Source organism: Octopus sinensis, linkage group LG18 (genome assembly GCF_006345805.1).
Source record: "Octopus sinensis linkage group LG18, ASM634580v1, whole genome shotgun sequence".
NCBI classification, from domain to species: domain Eukaryota; kingdom Metazoa; phylum Mollusca; class Cephalopoda; order Octopoda; family Octopodidae; genus Octopus; species Octopus sinensis.
The window spans coordinates 14,131,469-14,154,475 of NC_043014.1; the positions used below are offsets into that span (position 1 = coordinate 14,131,469).

The 23,007-nt window shown below is 37.5% G+C and overlaps 1 protein-coding gene across 2 annotated transcripts in view; it reads right to left on the reverse strand.

Moving 5' to 3' along the window:
- Nucleotides 1-14,437, reverse strand: part of LOC115221766 (zinc finger protein 341-like) — a 35,800-nt gene extending 21,363 nt beyond the window's left edge. For both annotated transcript variants that reach the window (XM_036510733.1, XM_029791987.2), the window contains exons 1-3: nucleotides 14,318-14,437; nucleotides 7,314-7,406; nucleotides 5,202-5,419 (exon numbers count right to left, since the gene is read on the reverse strand). In XM_036510733.1, the coding sequence (XP_036366626.1) occupies nucleotides 5,202-5,419; nucleotides 7,314-7,406; nucleotides 14,318-14,348 (342 nt within the window). In that variant the 5' untranslated portion in view covers nucleotides 14,349-14,437. The remainder of the gene's footprint in view (nucleotides 1-5,201; nucleotides 5,420-7,313; nucleotides 7,407-14,317) is intronic.
- Between the last annotated feature and the right edge of the window lie 8,570 nt (nucleotides 14,438-23,007).

Consider the following 23,007-nt stretch of genomic DNA (forward strand, 5'->3'; position numbering starts at 1 on the left):
TCTGCTAGGGCAATTGAAACCAGCTGTATGCCCCCGAAAAAACAAAGAAAACAAACCTGGGAAGAATCAAACCTGGAGAAGTAAAATTGAAAAAGAGATTGAATTATGAGAGGGGAAATATCAATATTAAATGAACTAATATGTGGAAATGATGTAAGATCCAGAACAGGAAGAGATGAAGAGAAAATTTGGATCCTCACCAGAGAAGAACTGATATCAATAAAAGAAACGCTGAAACAAAAAGTCCAAGCAAAAGCCCAAAGAATACAAAGATTTGAGAAGAGAAACAAGTTTTACAAGCAAAATAAGCTGTTCACATCCAATGCCAAAAATTCTACAGAGAAATAGGGAAGGAGAAAGTAACCGTTAAAGACCCCCCTCCCATGGAAGAAGTTCAAAACTTTTGGGAAAGGATTTGGAGTGACAAGAAGACGTACAACATAAATGCAGACTGGATTATACAAACTGAAGGATCCTACCAAAATTTACAACAACAAGCATGGGAAGACATCACAATAGCAGACCTAAGAAAGGCACTCACGAAGGCCCATAATTGGAATCCCCCGGTAAAGATAGGTGCCGAATTTCTGGCTCGCATCGCTCCCGTGCGCACACGGTAAGCTAGTTCAGCTGCTCAATGGATTTTGAGAGACCCCAAGAAAACACCTGAATGGTTAGCAAGTGGCATTACTTACCTACTCCCAAGAATAACGAAACCAACCTTCCAAAAACACTATCGGCCTATAACCTGTCTATCCACCACGTATAAAATCCTAACATCTATCCTGGCGGAGAAAACATATGCATTCATGGAGAAGAACGATATTTTCCCCATTAAATACAAAAGGGTGCCGCCGAGGCTCTTACGAGATGCAAAGATCAACTGCTAATCAATCGTATGATCCTTGAGAACTGTCACAACAAGCGCAGAAATCTCAGCACCGCATGGATTGACTATAAAAAGGCCTTCGACAGTATACCGCATCCATGGATCTTGAGATCGCTGGACATCTTTAAAATTTCCCCTGTGATTTCAAACTTCCTGAAGCACAATATGTCGTTGTGGAATACGAATCTCCATTATACCACTCTAATGGAGTACTTGCCTCAGAAAATATAAACATCAACTGTGGAATTTTTCAAGTGACTCACTTTCACCTTTAATATTCTGCATAGCCCTAATACCCCTTACAAGTGAATTAAACAGAACAGGGTATGGGTATAAAATTGCCATAAAAAAATAAGCCATCTATTTTATATGGATGACATAAAACTTTATGGTAAAGACATAATGAACTTGAAGGCCTATTGCGCACCGTGAAAGCATTCAGCGATGACATCGGATGGAGTTTGGACTTGAGAAGTGTGCCAAGGCCACTTTCCAGAAGGGAAAGTGAAGACCACAAATTCAGTTCAGTCGTGTTAGATGTTGACACAGTCATAAGAGAGCTTGAGCAAGAACAGACATACAAATATTTAGGGATAAATGAAGGCTCTGGTATTCAGCATGCAAGCATGAAAGAGAAAATCAGGAAGGAATGTTATAGGAGAGTTCGTGCAGTCCTGAAATCTGAACTAAATGCACGTAACAAGGTGTTAGCTATAAATTCCTTAGCAGTTCCAGTTGTTACTTATAGCTACAATGTGTTGAACTGGAATATGAGTGAAGTAAAGAATATAGATAGAAAAATACGCAAGCTGCTGAGTTGTAATAGGATGCACCACCCAAAGGCAGACGTAGATCGCCTTTACCTTCCCAGAGCCCAAGGAGGTCGAGGCCTGATCCAATTTGAACTAGCTTACAAAACAACCACAATTGGACTGGCCAAATATCTCGAAATATCGAATGACTGGATGCTAAAGCTCGTGGAAAATCAGGAGAGACGAAAGAAGCTTCATTCTATCATCAAGGAAAGCAAAAAATTTGCTATTGATCTCGTGCAGGATACCCAAACTGAACAACCCGAGGGAAGTACGGCAACTATTGTTGCAAAGAAGGTGAAAATGATGGCAATGAAAAAGCGCACGAGCAATTGGCTGATAGGTGGGAGGAGAAACCTCTGCACGGCAAATATGTGACCCGCAGCAAACAAGCTGATGTTGACCAGAAGCAAACCCATCAGTGCGCTGGGGCTCAGGGCTAAAAGCAGAGAGCGAAGGTTTCATCCTGGCTGCTCAAGACCAAAGCCTATTAACCCGGAACTACCAGGCCAATGTGATGAAAAATGGAGCAGACCCAAAATGCCGATTCTGCAACAACATGATTGAACAGTGGACCACCTAATCTCTGGATGTAAAGTCTTAGCACCAGTGGAGTAAAATTAAGACATGACAGAGTTGGCCAATCCTCCACTGGCTAATAAGTCGGCATTACAATATCAAAACTGCCGACAAGTGGTATAATCACCACCCTGAGGCTGTAACTGAAGGAGAAAATGTAACCATTCTGTGGGACTTTCCAGTACATACGACCGAACCAACCATCAGGCCAATAAACCAGATATTGTTGTGAAAGACCAAACAATAAAGTTTGCTTATTGATCGACATAGCATCCCCTGTGATCATAATATCTCAGCGAAAGAGTTTGACAAGCTCAGAAAATATAAAGACCTACTCATTGAAATTGAGAAAATGTGGCATCTCAAGGCGGTACAATACCAGTGATCGTAGGAGCACTAGGAATGATCAAGAAGGGAACCGAAAATTATATGAGAATGATCCCTGGCTTACCATCCCTGCAAGAAGTGCAAAAGATTGTCTTAACTGGTACATCACACGTATTGAGAAGAGCATTGTCGATGTGAGAACTGTTGCTGCTTATGTATTTTAATTTAACTTTAAAAAAAAAAAAAAAAAAAAATGAACGAACTACTGAGTTTGGTTTAATGGCCTACCAATATACACTATGAGTTTCTTTGCCCTAGGAGTCGGGAAGACACTCGGCAAGAAATGGAAGAAAATTTGAAAGAAGAAAAAAATAATAATAATAATAATAATAATAATAACAATAATGATAATAATAATCGTTTCTACTATAGGCACAAGGCCTGAAATTTGGGGGGAGGGGACTAGTCGATTACTTCAACCCCTGTGTTTCACTGGTACTTAATTTACTGACCTCGAAAGGATGAAAGGCAAAAGTCAACCTCAGTGGAATCAGATCATAAAGAATTTAAACCCAATACTGATTTGCGACTATTTATAGCGTTATCTACTTCAAGTTCCACCATTAAAAATGAATAAAGATGTAGTAATTTCAAAAACTTCTGGACAGTGTGGTGGCATTAAACCGATACTGACTTCTTTTTTGTTGCAATGATTTATACAGTTATAGGCACAGGAGTGGCTGTGTGGTAAGTAGCTTGCTTACCAACCACATGATCCCGGGTTCAGTCCCACTGCATGGCACCTTGGGCAAGTGTCTTCTACTATAGCCTCAGGCCAACCAAAGCCTTGTGAGTGGATTTGGTAGATGGAAACTGGAAGAAGCCCGTCAAATATATGTATATATATTTATATATACATATGTGTGTGTTTGTCCCCCCAACATCGCTTGACAACCGATGCTGGTGTGTTTACATCCCCGTAACTTAGCGGTTCGGCAAAAGAGACTGATAGAATAAGTACTAGGCTTACAAAGAATAAGCTCTGGGGCCGATTTGCTCGACTATATAGGCGGTGCTCCAGCATGGCCGCAGTCAAATGACTGAAACAAGTAAAAGAGTTACAGTCCATTTTGGTTTATTACACTGGCATGCAGCGGTACCAAACTGAAGGAGGAGTTCAGATGTAGATGCTCAATCCATCCCTCAATATATAACTGGTACATATCAATTCCCCACCACAAGGTCCAGGCCATGTAGTAATTTGGTGGCTCGATGACTCTGAGAGCCATGCCAGCAGAACATAAACTTCTGGTAGAGCTTCCCATGCTGGAAAGGTCAAAGGAGTCAAAAGACAGAAGCCAGACCAATGTAGACCACCTCTTCCCAGAGATACAAATGGGGTTTTGCTTAGGGCCAACACTCCTACCTAGAAAAGGAGCAGAGTTACAGAAGCATCAATGACAATTCAAAATCAAGAGGACCTTCCTCCGGGGAAACATAAGATGCAGTGCAGCTAAATCTGAAAGAAAGCTGCAAGGCAGACTCCACTTCTGAGCACCAGGAGAAAAGAACAGGTACTGAAGAGCAAATGGGGATGGAGAAACCAGGCCTCTAGGAAACCAACAGCCAGCATTACATGTCAGGCTCTGACCTGGAACCAATAAGGGAGACAGAAGGGAGGACACCCTAAAAATAGCAGGCGGTGGGATACTGAGGCAGAGGTGAAAAGTTAGGGATTCAATTGCAGAGGAGGAGAAAAAAAGAGGGCCTAGAGTTGAGAATAGTGGAAAAAGTCATCCATGGCCTATGTTCCAGAGAGGGTAAAGGGCTTAAGTAAGTAGAACATAATAATTCTAGTGCGATTTTAGAGTAAGGGCATGTGGTTTAGTGGTTAGGGGTATTTGGTTCAAAATCGCAAAGTCCTGAGTTCAATTCCTGGCAGTGTTGTGTCCTTGAGTAAGACACTTTATTTCACGTTCCAGTTCACTCACCTGGCAAAAATGAGTGGTACCTATAATTCAAAGGGCCAGTCTTGTTACATATTGTGAAACACTGAATCTTCCTGACAACTGCATTAAGGGTATGCATGTCTGTGGAGTACTCAACTAGATGCAAGTTGATTCCATGAACAGGCTGTTCTGTTGATTGGATTGACTGGAACCCTTGTTGTTGTAACCGAGTGGTTTGTTTGGCTAAACACTTCAAAGCCCCAGCATGACTGCAATTCATTGAGAGGAAGGAAGGAAGGAAGAAAGGAAGGAAGGAAGGAAGGAAGAAAGAAAGAAAGGAAGGAATGAAGGAATGAATGAATGAAGGAAGGAAGAAAGAAAGGAATGAAGGAAGGAAGGAAGGAAGAAAGAAAGGAATGAAGGAATGAATGAATGAAGGAATGAATGAATGAAGGAAGGAAGAAAGAAAGGAAGGAATGAATGAAGGAAGGAAGGAAGAAAGGAATGAATGAAGGAAGGAAGAAAGAAAGAAAGGAAGGAAGGAATGAAGGAATGAATGAATGAATGAATGAAGAAAGAAAGAAAGAAAGGAAGGAATGAAGGAATGAATGAATGAAGGAAGGAAGGAAGAAGATGTGATCTCACCTGCCGTTGAATTTGCTGATTTGCGTTTGTGTAAGAAACATTCTGGTTGGGTGGGGCAGCTTGAGAAACAACCGTTCCAGTGACGTTTGTGTTCGGTGCTCGGAGGGGGTTCTGTGCCACAACAGGCAGGGCACATCGTACTTGTTTGTGAGTGACAAATGCCGTGAGAGACGTGAACTGTTTTTTGCATCGTCCACATTGAAATATATCGTCTTCTTCTGTTGGGAAAAGAACAGCAACAAAGGTAGAATTATCAGCTCCAAAAACAAAAAAAAGAAAATGATAGAGTGGTCACAGTTACAACACTAACAACATTTTCATTTTGACTGTTTACCGTATTTTAATGTGTATAAGGAACCCTTTTTTTCGAAAATTAGGTTAAAAAAATATGGGAGTTTCTTATACATGGATAGTATTATAATCTCTTACAAAACCCTTTTTCCAAATTTTAAGCCCCAAAATAAGGGGGTTCCTTATACACATTAAAATATCATAATTATTTAGCATCAAAAGAAAGAAAACTATTGAATTTTACATTTTTGGATCTTTACAGTTGCTGTCACAGATTTCATATTTTGTCAATTGCGTTCCCATTGTTTTCATATTTGGTTGAACTGATTTAGTTATCATCATCAGCATTTAACATCTGTTTTCCATGCTGGCATGGGTTAGACAGTTTGACTGGAACTGGTAAGATGGGGAGCTGCACCAGGTTCCAGTCTGATTTGGGATGGTTTCTATAGCTGGATGCCTTTCCTAATGCCAAGAGTGCAATAGGAGTTTTTTAAGTACCACCAACAGAGATACCAGTTACGTGACACCAGCATCAGCCATGGTTTCTCTTGGCTTGATGGGTCTTCTCAAGTACGGCATATTGCCAAAAGTCTCGGTCACTTATTGCCTCCATGAGGCCCAACATTTGAAGGGTACTTTTTACATGCACCAGCATTGGCCACAACTATGGTTTCTCTTGGCTTGACGAATCTTCTCAAGCATGATATATTGTCAAATGGTCTTGGTCACTTATCACTGCCTCTGTGAGGCCCAACGTTTAAAGGGTAATTTTTATGTGCCACTGGCACAGGTGCCTGTTACATGCCACTGGTATCAGCCATGACTATGGTTTCTCTTGGCTTGATGGGTCTTCTCAAGGGTCTCAGTCACTTATTGCCTCCATGAGGCCCAACATTCGAAGGGTACTTTTCACATGCACCAGCATTGGTCACAATTATGGTTTCTTGATGAGACTTCTCAAGCATGGCATATTGTCAAAAGGTCTCAGTCACTTATCATTGCTTCTGTGAGGCCCAACGTTCAAAGGGTAATTTTTATGTGCCTGTTACATGCCTCTCAAGCACAACATATCACCAAAGGTCTCAGTTACTTGTCATCGCCTCCATGGGGCCCAACATTCAAAGATCATGCAACCGGCTATGTCCACAATTACGATTTCATGGGTGCCGCTTACGTGACACCGGCAATGGTTACTACTATGATTTCACTTGCTTGACGAGTTTGCTCAAGCACAGCATAAATGAAATTCATTTTTACCATAAATTAATAAATAATACCATGTGACTGGGAAGTAAACATTTTAACTACATGGTTGCACTGGCGCCTGAGCAAACAAAAAAATAAGAAAATTTCGACATGGAACAATGGGCAAATATAGGAGGAAACACTCCGTCGGTTACGACGACGAGGGTTCCGGTTGATCTGAATCAATGGAACAGCCTGCTCGTGAAATTAACGTGTAAGTGGCTGAGCACTCCACAGACACGTGTACCCTTAACGTAGTTCTCGGGGATATTCAGCGTGACACAGAGAGTGACAAGGCCGGCCCTTTGAAGTACAGGTACAACAGAAACAGGAAGTAAGAGTGAGAGAAAGTTGTGGTGAAAGAGTACAGCAGGGATCACCACCATCCCCTGCCGGAGCCTCGTGGAGCTTTTAGGTGTTTTCGCTCAATAAACACTCACAACGCCCGGTCTGGGAATCGAAACCGCGATCCTATGACCGCGAGTCCGCTGCCCTATCCACTGGGCCATTGCGCCTCCACTAATGGGCAAATATAGTGAATGTAGAAAGGAACTGATGCAACAGTAAACCCACCTTGTTGTGCTTGAGGTTGTTCTGTGACATTCTGAGATTCCAGTAAAGATTGGACTGCCAGGGCTGTTTGATTCTCTGTAGCACTGGGCCCAGCTGGAAAATAGACATTAAAATAGTGTAAGAGTTGTGATAATCTGCTTATCTATCTATCTATCTACCTACTTATATATATCTATCTATCTATCTACTTATTGCCTGAGGTTACTGTGGTCTTTTCCGTAGGCTTTTCTTTCCACAGATAAACCTAATCTTGCTTCTTACATTTTAAAAATTTCTTCTGTGATACATGATCCTTTTTGATCACTTCTTTTCCCCTGACCCTTTTAATCGGAATTTAACTCCCCCCCCTCTTTTCTTTTTAATTTTCGAAAAGAAAAGCTCTACATTTGTATTTGTCCCCACTGTGTTCAGCCCTGTGTGGCCAATAAAGAAAGTTACCTATCTATCTATCTGCTTATTGCCCAAGGTTACCATGGTCTTTTCTGTAGGCTTTTCTTTCCACAGATAAACCTAATCTGTTTTCCCTTTTACATTATGACATTTCTGTGATACACAATCCCTATTGATCGGCTATTTTTTTTCCTTCTTTCCATTATCTCTTTTGATCGAATTTCTACCCCCACCCTTTTTTTCTCTCTTCCCCAAAAGAAAAGCTCTACTTTGTATTTTGTCCTCTCTGTGTTCAGTCTTGTGTGACCAATAAAGAAACATGTCTATCTACTTATCTATCTATCTATCTGCCTATATCTATATCTACCTATCTATCTATCTATCTATATCTACCTATCTATCTATCTATCTATCAATCTATATCTACCTACCTACCTATCTATATCTACCTACCTACCTATCTATCTATCTATCTACCTATCTATCTATCTCTATATCTACCTATCTATATCTACCTATCTATCTATCTATATCTACCTATCTATCTATCTATCTATATCTACCTATCTATCTATCTATATCTACCTATCTATCTATCTATATCTAACCTATCTATATCTATATCTACCTATATACACACACACACACCACAATTAACCACCTGTGTAGCAACAAATGAAATAGATCTCAAATCACTGAAACAAAGGAATATATTTATACAAACATGGGACACTTACATACAGTACGCAAAGTTTCCTGGCAAGTCACGGGTATGAAGTTACCTGATTTCCAATTGGTAATCAATAAACATGCCACCTTTCATCAGCTGTTGCTTGAAGCCACTCAAGGTAAAACACAACAGTTGATGAATTGATGCACAACAGGTGCATTGATTGCTCTTCAGAAATTGTGTGATTGTTCCATGTGTGTATAACATGTACATACACACACATATACACATGCATATATATTATATACAGACAGACAGGAAGACAGAATGATAACTGGAAAGAAAGACAGATAGATAGATAGATAGACAAGAAGACAGGCGGACAGATAGATAGATAGATAACTTTCTTTATTGGCCACACTAGGCTGAACACAGAGGGGACAAATACAAATGTAGAGCTTTTCTTGTTGAAAATGAAAAAAAAAAACAGAAAAAAAGGTAAAGTTCTGATCAAAAGGGTCAGTGGGAAAAAAAAAAGCGATCAAAAGGGATCGTGTATCACAGAAGAAATTTTTTAAATGTAAGAAGCAAGTTTAGGTTTATCTGTGGAAAGAAAAGCCTACGGAAAAGACCACGGTAACCTCAGGCAGGGAGGGAATAAACACTTGAGAGCAAAGTGCTCTCTCTCTTTCTTTTCGATTTACAGAATCATGCTGAAAGCAATTTTGTTTACCCACCATTTTTTTAAAACTTTCACGAGACAAAACCTGTCTCTCCATTCTCACCTTCCTTTTCAAGTGGTACTTGAAAAAGTTGATGAGCAATTGGCCAGAGAGGTAAGTGTTTGTCTCTAATCCTTTCGCTCGAGTCCACCACACACATTCTTTCACCATGGCCACCAGTACGATGAAGACCACCTTGCCTTCCCGGTTGAGGGAAGGTGGCAGAGCAAATGTCATGAAATACTCAGCCGACAGGCGGACTTGTCCCACATGTGACAGCAGTCATTCGGCATAAGCTCAAAGGTCCGAAATGGTTGGACAATGCACGAGTGCATGCAGAATGATTTCGTCGCTCTGACCGCATCTCAGGTAAGTCAGTCCAGTGTGTCTCAAATCATGCCTGTAGAGCTTATCCTGAACAGGTAATACTTCTTGATAGCACTGCAGGGCCAGGGATCTTTGGTGATTGTCCATAGGTCTGGTGGTTGGAGATCCCTGGTTTAGATGATATTCCCAACCCCACCAAAAGGGGGTTTTCAAATAATTGTCAAGATTCACTCACTACTATACCCAAAGCACAAACTCACAGATACCTGGTTGATTTTTATATTACTAATACTACTACTATCTCTGCTGTCCTAATCTAGATAGGTGTAGACCTTCTCCACTACTAAGTGTTTTCCCTGTCTTCACTTTTACTGCATCTAACTTACAAGACCCTGCATAAAACAATCTCCCCAGCCCCCAGTCTTTCCTACACAGAAATGTAACCCACTGCATTTTTCTCCTTGACCACACGTTTAACACTTTAGCATTTAAACTGGCCATATCCGGCCAAAATATATTTTTATGTTCAAACTGGCCAGGTCTGGCCTCTCATACCTACTCTACAATGTCATTCTAAAAATAAAGTCACATCATCAAAATATCAAAGCTACAAGATAATGCATGCCTAATTCAAAACAATACATCTGACAAAGAAATCTGAATGTTAACCCTTTTGTTACTGTATTTATTTTGAGATGCTCTGTGTTTCTTTTAATTATTTAAAATATAACAAAGAATTTTGTAAAATAACTTAATCAGCTAGTGTTAGGAACCTAAATTTTGACTAAGGTTTGGTGGAAGATTTTAATTCAAAACTTAAGAAAACAAGACATTTGTACTACAGAGCCAGACCGGTTTCAGCCAGGTTGGTAATGAAAGGGTTAAAGAGTTAAGCTGAACATCAACCACATTACTCTCAACAGTGTGAGAGAGCCCCTTCCAAGGTCACAGCTCCACCTTCCCTGACTAACTAACATCATGGTGCTTGTTTAGAGCATTGGCAGTGAGGGCACGCAGGGTAGATCTCAGTGGAGCTGATTAGAATAGAAGATACAGTCAAGACAACATTCTGATCTTCCTGCAAAAACATGAAAAGTAGGCCCTGCAGTAAAGTTAGATTTCCCCTGGTCAAAACAATATGATCGGATATCAGTCGACCTCACAATACAATGTAAGCATTAACAAATAAATGAAGGAATCTTTATATGGTTGCTCAACATCAAAGAAATACCACCCAAATCTCCATAAAAATCATACCCTATACCATCTTAAATAAGAAAAAGCTATATTAGATACATACAAACACTAAAAAATAAAAAAGACAGTAAGTAGCTGAATGCTTTTGATGGTTGGTGTACTTAATTGAAGTTGATTAGAGGCTAAACAACATGTAATCACAGATGTCTGCCATTGTTTGCCTTTTTTAAGGATAGCTTACTTTTAACCCTTTGACTTTTATCTTTTTTTTTTATCATCCAGTCAGGCTGATTGCCCAGGCCAGCCTGACTACCTCTCTCCATCCTTCCCAATCGTCCATTAGTGTTTTTAGGTCTTCAATGTGGCATCCAACATCTTCTGCAAGCTGTTGTATATACATCTTTCAGCTTGCATGATTTGGTGTCCACAGTAACACATTACTCACAAGTTCTTCTTTACTTCTCCAGCAAATCTTAATCTCTGCTCTTGGATGGTTAATGAGAGAATATGTACAATCCCATATAGCTGTTGTTTTGTTGGGTGCTCCCTCCAAGAGATGTTGAGCACTGCATGTAACATTCTGGTGTAGGCACCGTCCAGCATGCACCTGAATCTCTTGGTGAGAGTCCAAGTCAGAGATCCATATACAAGCACAGATTCAACAACTCTGGAGAACTATCTCTTCAAATTATCTGGCAGGGCTGACTTCCATATTGTTCTAAAACCGTCTATAGCTGCCCAAGTCTTAACAACATGAGATTTATATTTTTGACATTTAGATCACCCTATCAAACGTAATGCTTATTTATTTACATTGTTTTGAATTAATCATGCATTATCTTGTAACTTTGATACTACAATGGTGTGACTGTTTATTTTTAGAATTACATTGTAGGGTAGGTGTGAAAGGCTGGATCTGATAAGCTAGAACATAAAACAGGCATAATATTTTGGCCAGATATAGCCAGTTTAAAAGCAAAAGGGATAACCCCCTATTTGTGGCTAAGATTGACAAGCTTCCATAAAATGTAAAAAAATATTCACAAAAGTTGTTTATCCTCTGTCAAAGCATCACAGACATCAGCACACAAGGGAGCAGCCTAAGTACTGACATTACTGGCTTTCTTTTCAAATGGCAACTTCCTATTAGTCCCTGAGAGAGATTCACTATCTTTGGCATTTTCCTTACTTCAGTTTTTGTCCACCCAGATGCTTAAATGTAACTAAATTCTGAAATAAAAGTCAGTTTAGCAATAAATGACAGACAGCATCAACTACTCAAAATAGAGAACTCCTACTCCAGTTGCAAGCACACCAGGTTACCAAAAGGTTTATTTTGTGTTTCTACAGATTGATGTTCATCACCTGAATGTCTAAAATGGCTCATACAAAAGGTTATGATTTGAGAAAGACTGGGTTAATATAAGAGTCACACCAGAGGATGGATTTTTTATGTGAAATCATCCATTTATACTGTACCCTCAAGTTTCTGTAGGTTGGCTATATATAGGATGGATCTGATTTTCAACTAAGTTCATCATCATCATCACCGTTTAACATCCGTTCTCCGTGCAAGCACGGGTTGGACAGTTCGACCGGGGTCTGGGAAGCCAGGAGGCTGCACCAGGCTCCAGTCTGATCTGGCAGTGTTTCTACAGCTGGATGCCCTTCCTAATGCCAACCACTCCGTGAGTGTAGTGGGTGCTTTTTATGTGCCACCAGCACAGAAGCCAGTCAAGGTGGCGCTGGCATTGGCCACATTCGGATGCTGCTTTTTACGTACCAGTGGCACAGGTATCACAACTACAATTTCTATTTGATATTTATTTTGATGATGTACTTGACTCAAGCACAGCAGGTCACCCTATGATCCAAGGTAAGCACAGCAGGTTGTTCTGCAATCCAATGTACTTTGGATGGGCTGGGGCTATGCGAAACTGGTGCAGGAAACAGCCATGAACTCACATTATTTGTCGGGTCTTAGCAGTCACAGCATATGTCCAGAGATCTCGGTCTTTTGTCATTGCCTCTGTAAGTTGAGAATGAAAAATCATTCTGCTAGTTTCTTTCAAAAGTATTCTTTAGTAAGTTAGTATGGTGGACAATGATGAAAGAGCTGAAATCGAGCTTTTTATCACTCACAAAACATCATCACCTTTAAGCATCACTTGAAGTTGGAAAGAGAAGTTCTGTTTTTGAGAGAAACTTGTTATAGCTTAAGCTTAACAGCCTTGAACCAGCTGATCTATGATCCAAGGCATTTTAACCATTACCATCTCATTATATTAAGGAAATAAACAAAAACAAAAAAAGACAAGACTGTGCATTGAGTCCTTTATTCCAGATGGTAGGGTGCAACTGATAGATTTAATTATTTGTAGGGAGCTGATTTGTTGCTGGTTTTATGCAAGTGTATGGGTCCAGCACATCAGTTTTGCTGAGACTTCGGAATGGAGAAAGGACACTGATGTAGGACAAAAGTGATATAATAGTCGGTACTTTTACTTTGCTAATCGATTTTCTATTTGAATTTTACACACGGACACACAGATATGCATTTTATTTATTTACTACCCATTCATTTAAAGAGAATAAAACAAAACAAGGTAAAAGATATATCTGGTAACAAGTGAAGAATTTATTAGTAAAAATTCCCATTTCTTTTCCCATAAAACAAAAGTAGTTAAAACGTGTGAAGAATTATATATTTGGAAATTCCACTTGGAGAAGGAATTAAATATGAACATTATACGCATAAATAGACATCGTGTTTTATTCATGTATCAAAACACAGAGGTTGTAAAGTAGAACTTGTAATGTGGACAAGCCCGTTGCCATCGACATATGAAGCGGGGTTAATAATATTAACCGAAAGTATCGTTGTTTGCGTTAATATTAATTATAACATTTCATAACAATGGTTAATGTCATTTCTGCTACGGGAACGTTGAGAGCGTGGAATGTAGCGTCAATATATTATAATTGCAGTTTCAAGTACGAATATGTGCGTACATTAAGTAAGACCGAACAACATGTACTGAGTGTCCGTAAGGTCAGAAATTCAAACCATTGTAATGGAACGTTGATTGGTTTTCCCAATGCAAACACGACACAAATTAAACCTTAATAATAACAAATAGTGTCGGGATGTTTAAAGAAGACTTCTCGAAAGCATTTTCTGTAACTGTCCCGAATTTCCATGTGAGAAACATGTAAAGGAAAACTCGGAATAGTGTACGAAAGGGCGACAGACGAGAGAAAAAGCGGAATTGCTTGCATGTAGTAAAAACAATTTAGTGTAGCCGCTCTTGCTGCTTCCGACTACTTTGTTTTGTGCCGTTCCAACAGCCATGATGACGCCCAGATACACCACACATCAATTAACAAATTTCAATACTAAATGCAAGATTGGAGTCAAATAATTTCAAAGAAAAGAATTTAATAGAAGATTTAAATTAGCTTTATTTGAATAATTTGAACTTGCACGGCTCTTTATAGTCGCCAAATATTAAGTAAAATAGTCTGTGTGGAACGGTTAGAAAATTCAACATGGCTACACCCTCCTACGTGAAGAGGTTAATAAAAAACGATTTTGTAGTTAATAACCGGGGTTAAAACAAAATAAAAAGCGCGAAAAGCTAAAATAAAATTCCTTACACGATTCTCTTAGGTAGTAAATATTATTTTGAACGAGTTACCTGTGAGTGCTTCAAACAAAGACTGCGCCATTACCGAGGTGGTGGTGGCTGTTCACTCTAACGTCTGGTAGTAGCTACTTTCCTCGATGTGGGTCACACGGAAGACAACTCCTTCATGGTGAAACATCAAAATGTTTAACAACATGCACTGTATTGATATGATTTAATAAAAATTACAATAACACCACCAAAAATCTCTTTAGGGCATTCTAGCCAGATTTATATTCAACCATGCTTCGAAAATAAACTTGCCACGTACAAATCTTAATTGTTCTCTGATCATTTATTTAATGGAAAAGTAATTTGTCTCACTAAAGCCCAGTCATAGGATATTTTCTTAATTTATAAATGATTGATATTCATTAATAAAAAATAAATAAAGGATATATGCATACATATACATGTAAAATTTAAAAGTACAACTCACTTCATATTCTTTTGTACTGTCATGAAAGAGAATTTTTAAAATGAGGAATTAACCATATGCTGTTTTTTTAAAAATCTATCTATCCACACATACATACATACATACATACATACATACATATATACATACATACATACATACATACATGCATGCATGCATACATACATACATACATGCATACATGCATACATACATTCATACACACATAAACATACACACACACATACATACATACATACATACATACATACATACATACATATGTCCACATATAAGATTTAGCATATACGAATTACTAAGTTACTTGAAAATAACTTTCAGCGAGTACTTTTAAAATTATGGCTTATTGCTAATTTGCCAATCTCATAGATTGTTATTAGTAAGTTCATTTACCCATATATGTTCGCATAAATGCATACACAGATACAAACATAAATGTGTGTGGAGAGAGAGAAAAAGAGAGAGAGAGAGAGAGAAGAGCTGGTGGTATGAAGTGCACATCTTGCATACCTCAACAGCTGCAGCCACTTTCTCCAACAAACCGGACATAAAACCCTGCTGTCTTTGATGTCCCTTGTCAACTTTTCCTGGAAGAAGGATTGTTTGAAATGTTGGATTTTCCATTCCTTATAGCATTGTCATTGCAGTCTGTGTGTGTGTGTGTGACTCCACACTTTCTCATATATGCACATACTCTAACATGCTATTTTAAAGATAGCTTTTTAGCAATGACACGGCTCTTTATTTAGAGCAGGGGTTCTCAACCATTTTTTAAAATTTATGGACCCCTTTTGATTACTACTTTATTCTAGTGGCTCCCCATCATCATTTGATGTTTAAAAATTAGTTTTATAGAAACTTCTACCCAAATTCCTTTCTTTTTTTTGCATATTAACTTGTGTAGGTTGAATTATATAAAATGTTAGAGAGAGAAACCTAGCTGTTTCTTGCAATAAATACCAATATATACACCTGAAGTAAATTTTTTCTATTTTGTTGTGTGGATTTCCCAAAATCTTATATGGACCCCAGTTAAGAACCACTGATTTGGAGAGATTATTTTAGTGTATATTTTTGCATTGAAGTTAGAGATAACAAATGAAAGTATTCGGCCATGACATGAATCTTTATATTGGGTTGTCCGGAAAGTTTGTGCCGATTTATAGTAGCTTACCTTTCAACTTATTTTAGAACATTGTTGAGTCCATAAAATAAGATTTGACTACACCTCCCTTTAGAGCACAGTTTAAGCTATCTTTTCTTCGAAGAAGATTTATGTTCCTATAACCTGTGTTAATTCTGTAACCCTTTAAAATGGAAGATAAGAAAGTTCATTTTCAGCACTTGATGCTTTCAGAACCAGACAAAAATTGCTGCAGCTCGGCTGGGATGTGTTACCCCACCCTCCATATTCACCAGATATTGCTCCTTCGGATTTTCACTTATTCAGGTCTCTGCAGAATAGTCTTAATGGCAAAAATTTCAATTCCTTGGATGACGTAAAAAGATACCTTGATGAATTCTTTGCCATGAAACTACCTCAATTTTGGGAAGAGGGTATTTTCAAGTTAAAGGAAAGATGAAAACGTATTGTGCAACAAAATGGTTCATATTTGGTTGAATAAAAATGTAATGGCAAGTATTTATTGACCTTTTTCTTTCCTTTAAAAATCGGCACGACCTTTCAGGACAACCCAATACATAGCATTCCTTGTTGATTGGCTGCAAGTAAGTCTTGAGGAGAGCTATTAATGAAAGCCTTCACCTATGACCATTTGCTTTTTTGTATGTGAGGTACTTCATTATTTTATCATAGTAATTACAGACAATATGTATCTTGGACTGCATTTTCTTATGTACTTTCTCCTTTTTTTTTTTTTTGATATAGATAGTGTATGATTTAACCCTTTTGTTACTAACCTGGCTGAAACCGGTTCTGACTCTGAGTACAATTGTCTTTTTTTCATAAGTTTTGAATTAAATTCTTCCACCAAATTTTAGTCACAATTTATGTTCGTAACACTAGCTTAATAATAACTAAGTTATTTTACTAAATTCGTTGTTATAGTTAAAGTAATTGAAAGAAACCCAGAGCATCTCAAAATAAATACAGTAACGAAAGGGTTAAAGGAAATTTGGTTACTATTTCAAACAAGTAGAGCTACCATTTTGAGGTTATCTTGTGTGTTCTTGTTTTTGTTTAAGTTATCTTTGATCTGGTGGGCCTAAGAGGAATGACATTCAAGCCATGCAATCTCTTTCTTTTTGTCTAGCAGGGAACTAAGTTTACAGTGTCCAACACATGTCCTTCCTTTTATAAGCTAGTGGAATGTGAATTGAAAGACATCTGGTTACTATTTCTAGCATATTAAGTGAAACCATGTAAAGGCTCTCCTGTTGTCTTGGGCACACACACACACACATACTGAATCCTCATTGAACTGCTCTGATTGAATGTAACTTGTTATAGTTCAAACTCAGCTCAGCTGTGAACCAGTTGACCTATGATCAAAGGCATTCTAACCATGACCATTTCATCGTATTAAGGAAAAAAATAAAACAACACTGTCTATTGACCCATTCTTTATTCCAGATGGCAGGGTACAATTGATAGATTTAACTATTTGCAGAGAGCTGAGCAACTGCATAGAGGCTCCTACTCTGACTTGTTACATGTTATACGCTAGTGTTTGGTTCAAGACTTCAATTTTGCTGAGAGTCTGAAATGGGGAAAGGACATTGATGAAGGATAAAAATGATATAATAGTTGCTACTTTGCCTTGCCAATCGATTTCTCTCTTCATTTCAAATTATTGTTCAAATTAACCAATCAATTATATTGATTACATATGCAATACTGGAAATATTGACTTAAAGAATCAGTTGAATTTCAATCGGTCACCTTGCTGATATTGCTTCTAGCTAATGAGTTCTTCCAAGTTCTTTTTTTTACTTCTTCCAGTCATTGGAATGAGGCCATGCTGGGGCACTGCTTTTACAGGTTTAGCTGAAGAAGTCGATGCCAGTACTTATTAATTTTTTACATCTGGTGTTTATTCTATTGGTTGGTTCTGTCAAACCACTAAATTATGGGGACATAAACAAACCTAGGCTTGAAAAACTACAAGTTCTTGGGTCAATTTGTTCAGCTAAAACTCTTCAAGGTGGTGCTCCAGCATGGTCACTGTCAAATGACTGAAACAAATGAAAGAATAAAAGTATAAAAGAATATATATATATATATATATAATACAAAATGGGACAAGAATGCAAAACATCCAGACATTTAGGTGATACAAAAAGGGACAACAAAACATCCAGATAGATGATACAAAGAAAACAAGGACAAGTCATTTGGAGTTTTCTTTCCTCGGTTGAGTTCCATATTATCTTTGCAATTTCGGCTGGTTTTACTCAAGATTGCTCCAATCTGGCTAGCCCAAGGAAGAACTAAGGTAAAAGCATTAGATTCCTTGGAAAAAAGCAGCAAATGTATATGAAAACAAGGCTGGAAAAAAAAACAGAGAATGTCACACAAATACAAATAACAGGATATAACAACAGGTGTCTTTCGACTAAGGGCATATTAAATTAAGCTGGTGTGTGTATATATATATATATATATATATATTTCATCATCATCATCGTTTAACTGAAGCAAGTGTGCTTTCAGGTCATCATCATTATTGACAGTTTTACCATTCAAAGAATTTTGCAAACTTTGAAATAACTGGTAATCTGATGGTGCAAGATCATGACCATATGATGGATTTGACATCACTTCCAAAACAAGTTCCAATAATTTTTCATGAGTTAGTAAAGATGTGTGTGGTCTAGTGTTGTCATGGTGGAACATGATTCCTTTATGATATGCCAATTCTGGCTGTTTTTCTTTGATTGCTTTGCTTCCTCCAGTTTCATTAGTTATTGACAGTAAACATCTGAATTGATTGTCTGGTTCCTTGGAAGCAGTTCAAAATACACAATACCTTTGTAATCCCACCAAATTGATAGCATGACCTTTTTTGATGCTATTCAGTTTTCGATGTAGTTTGTGCTGGTTCATTACACTTGGACCATGATTATTTTCAATTGATGTTATTGTAGACAATCCATTTTTCATCACCAGTGATGATACATTTCAGAAAAAGGTCGATTTCATTGTGTTTGAGATGCATATCACAAATATTGATTTGTTGTGTTAAGTGAATCTCTTTCAAATTATGTTGAACCCAAATGTTGAGCTTCTTAATGAGTCCAAGACATTTTAAATGATTTTCATTGTTGTGTGTGACACATTTGACCTCTCTGCAATCTCTTGCACAGTTTTATCAGAGGTTCCCAAACTTTTTCTGGCTGCCACCTGCTTGACACTTGAGCCACATTTCTAGTTGCCACCACCCCACTCAGCACCACAAACGTAGAACACTTTCTGTTGCAAATTCAAAACAATAGTATTTCACAAATAAAACTTAACCTAATTAACTCATTATTTTGGGGGGTGCTTACACCCTATCATTGCTCCACTTTTCTGCAACACCCTTCTTGATCTTTCCTCTGTCCACAGGGGAAAAGTACTGCCCACTTTGGGAATCACTGAGTTATATGACAGCTTCAATTTTGGCTTTGATTCGATCATCATCAACTTCAGTAGGTCAGCCAGAACATTGGTCATCTTTGAGTAGAAAATCTCCAGAACGGAGTTTTTTAAAACTATTTCTGACATCTGTGTTCTGTTAAGCAATCAACACCATAAACATTGCATATCTCTTTGTGAGCCTCAGCAGCTTTCTTGTCTTTACAAAAATAAAAATGCAAAATATGGCAAAAATGTTCATTTTTGCACTGTATGTTAAAACTGACACTAAACTAACAACTGTTAACAAAATTACGGTTAATTTGCTTCTAAAGTAAGCTAAAAGTAACGGTTATCAAATATCAAAAAGAAAACATCATGACATTCACAAAAGTCATTTAAAAAAAATCATAACTCTGTCTATTTGTGAGAAAGGAAATTACTTTTGTACCGACCTAATATATATATATATATATATATATATATAGGTATATATATGGGTGTGTGTGATTGTGTATAGAAGAATATATTAATAAAAGGAATTCCAACCTTGTCTGATTTTCACGTTTTATTTACAATCTTATAATGATATATTATAAGATAATATAATATAATAGAATAAAATAAAATAGTAGAATGTTAAATGTTCATTCTGATTGAACTAGTACTTTCATGCATTAAATTCTGCAATCTTCAGGTTCATGTAGTAGTGGTGACAGTCATGCTTCACAATTTTTGACTGTAGTGAGACAATTGAATCTGTGCCTTAAATACAGCTGTGTAGGCTCCAGATTGCTAGGTTTTGCAAACTGTATTCTGACCAATCAGTGTGTAGTATCACTCAATTACTTAAGCTGATTGGTTTAAGCGTCACGCTTTGTTGAACGTCAAGAGTCCTGTATCTTAACCCTGGGCGAGGCAGCAATTGTTGGGCTATTTTTAGAAATGTTGTAAATAGCCTTTGTCAGAGATTTTTATATTTTTATATTTCAATTGTCATCATCATCATTGTCAGCACCTTAATTATTGTTGCTAGTGGTGATGGTGATGGCAATAGAACTTTTAACCCTAAATAAGATAATTTTCCTGCTATCTAGGTATTATTATTATTGCTTATTTAGCTTGGGTTCGAATTTATGAATAAAATTCTTTTCTCTGATTTTCCTCTCGATTTCATTTGGGCTGTGTAATTTGTAGAATGGAAATATTATATATATTTTCCGACCACATGTTGCTAGGTGGTTATTCAAAGGTATCTGATGGACCTCTGGGTCTCTAATCTGTTGTCAGTGTACACATGAGCGTTCTGATAGTGCATTTCCCGTCTGACCTACATATATTTCTTCACAATTTGGGCATTTGATGCAGTAAATTAAATTTCTGCTTTTGCAGTTCATATTCGCGTTTGTGAATATTTTCCCGGCTTTTGTATTTATATATTGGCTGGTATGTATGAATTGGCATCTGCCACAACGGCTATCATTGCATTTAGATACAGTGAATGTTTGGTCTTTGTTGCTAAGGTCAAATTTTGCCTTTGTTAGTAATTTTTTCAAGTTTTTAGGCTGTCTTTTACTAAGAACCATAGCTTGATCCGTGATTATATCTTTTAATTCATTACTTTGAGCAATGATTGGTAGGTTTGCTTTGGCAATGTTGAAGATATTCTGGTGACATGGGTTGTGTGTCACTATGAATGGTATGACTTGTTCTTGTTTTCCTCTTCCTTGGGTTGTCCTAAGTTGTTGTATGGGTATTTTTATAGCCCACTGTATGCCATTTTCTATAAATAGAGATGGGTATTTTTGTTTGAGCAAAAATTCTCTTAGTTCTGTTAGGCGTTTGTTCCTGATATTTGCATCTTCTATAATGGTACAAATTCTTCTGGCTAGGCAGTATGGGATGTTGTGTTTTGTATGTGGTGGATGGCACGACTTAAAATTTAGGTATTGATGTGTGTCTGTGTGTTTATAGTATATATCTGTGGTGATGGTGGTGTCTTATATATATATAAATACAGATGTTATGGCCATCTCTTATGTGTTTAAATGTACCCTGTATTTCTATATGAATAATATATAGTCTATTGACTAGTTTTTTTTTCTTCTCACTAGACCACTGGCAGCAAAGAAATTTTCTTAATTTTTTTGCTACCCTGAAATTTCTTAATAATTATATATATATATATATATATATATATATATATAATATATATATATATATATATGCATATATGACATGATTCTTTCAGTTCCCATCTACCAAATCCACTCATAACACTTTGGTTGGCCTGGAGCTATAGGAGAAGACACTTGCCCAAGGCGTCACACAGTGGGACTGAACCTGGAACCATGTGGTTGGGAAGCAAACTTCTTACCACACAGCCACACCTGCACCTAAGTTAAGTTATTAAATCTTTTCCTTACAATGGCTCATCTTCCTCAGTTGGTACACTGCCTGCTTCACTATGGGTAATTATATTACCAATTTCTTGATAATTTCTAAATCGCTATAATCACCTGGCAAGGGAAATTCTTTGAAATTCTTGATGCTCATATGCCTAGCTAACTTGGCAACAGCACCTTCAATTTCAATTCAATACCACAGGTGGTATTCCATCTGGATCTTTGATTCAGTGAAACACACACACACACACACATGTATGCTTATATTATATATATAAGGAGTGGCTGTGTGGTAAGTAGTTTGCTTACCAACCACATGGTCTCGGGTTCATTCCCACTGCGGGGCACCTTGGGCAAGTGTCTTCTACTATAGCCTTGGGCAGACCAAAGTCTTGCGGGTGGATTTGGTAGACAGAAACTGAAAGAAGCCTGTCGTACATATGTATGTATATATATATGTGTGTGTGTGTGGTGTGTGTGTGTGTGTGTGTGTATGTTTGTATGTCTGCGTTTGCCTCCTCCAACATCACTTCACAACCAATGATGATGTGTTTACGTTCCCATAACTTAGCGGTTTGGCAAAAGAGACTGATATAATAAGTACTGGGCTTACAAGAATAAGTCCTGGGGTCGATTTGGTCAACTAAATGCAGTGCTCCAGCATGGCCATGTCAAATGACTGAAACAAGTAAAAGAGTATATATATATATAAAATAAAAACAAAAATAAAAGCAAAATAACAAAAGCCAAAAGGTCCTATGTATTGGATTGACTCTCAGTTTAAGATGGTAAAATGAGGGTGTGATGCTTTGAGTTTGGTTCTTCAAAAAAAAAGGAAAGAGGAGAGGTCTGGAGATAAGGAAAAGAATAGTCTGAGAAAAGCATATGAGTGGTTATATAGCTAGACACATACATACATGCTTACATACATACATGCATACATACATACATACATACATACATACATACATGCATGCATACATATATAATGCATGCATGCATACGTACATACATACATACATACATACATACATTCATGCATACATGTATACGTACATACATATATACATACATACATGCACGCATGCATGCATAAATATATACATACATATATACATACATACATACATACATATATACATGTACACATGTATGCATACATACATGCATACATACATACGTACGTACATACATACATACATACATACATACATACATACATACATACATTCATACATACATTCATACATACATACATACATACATACATACATGGTGGTGG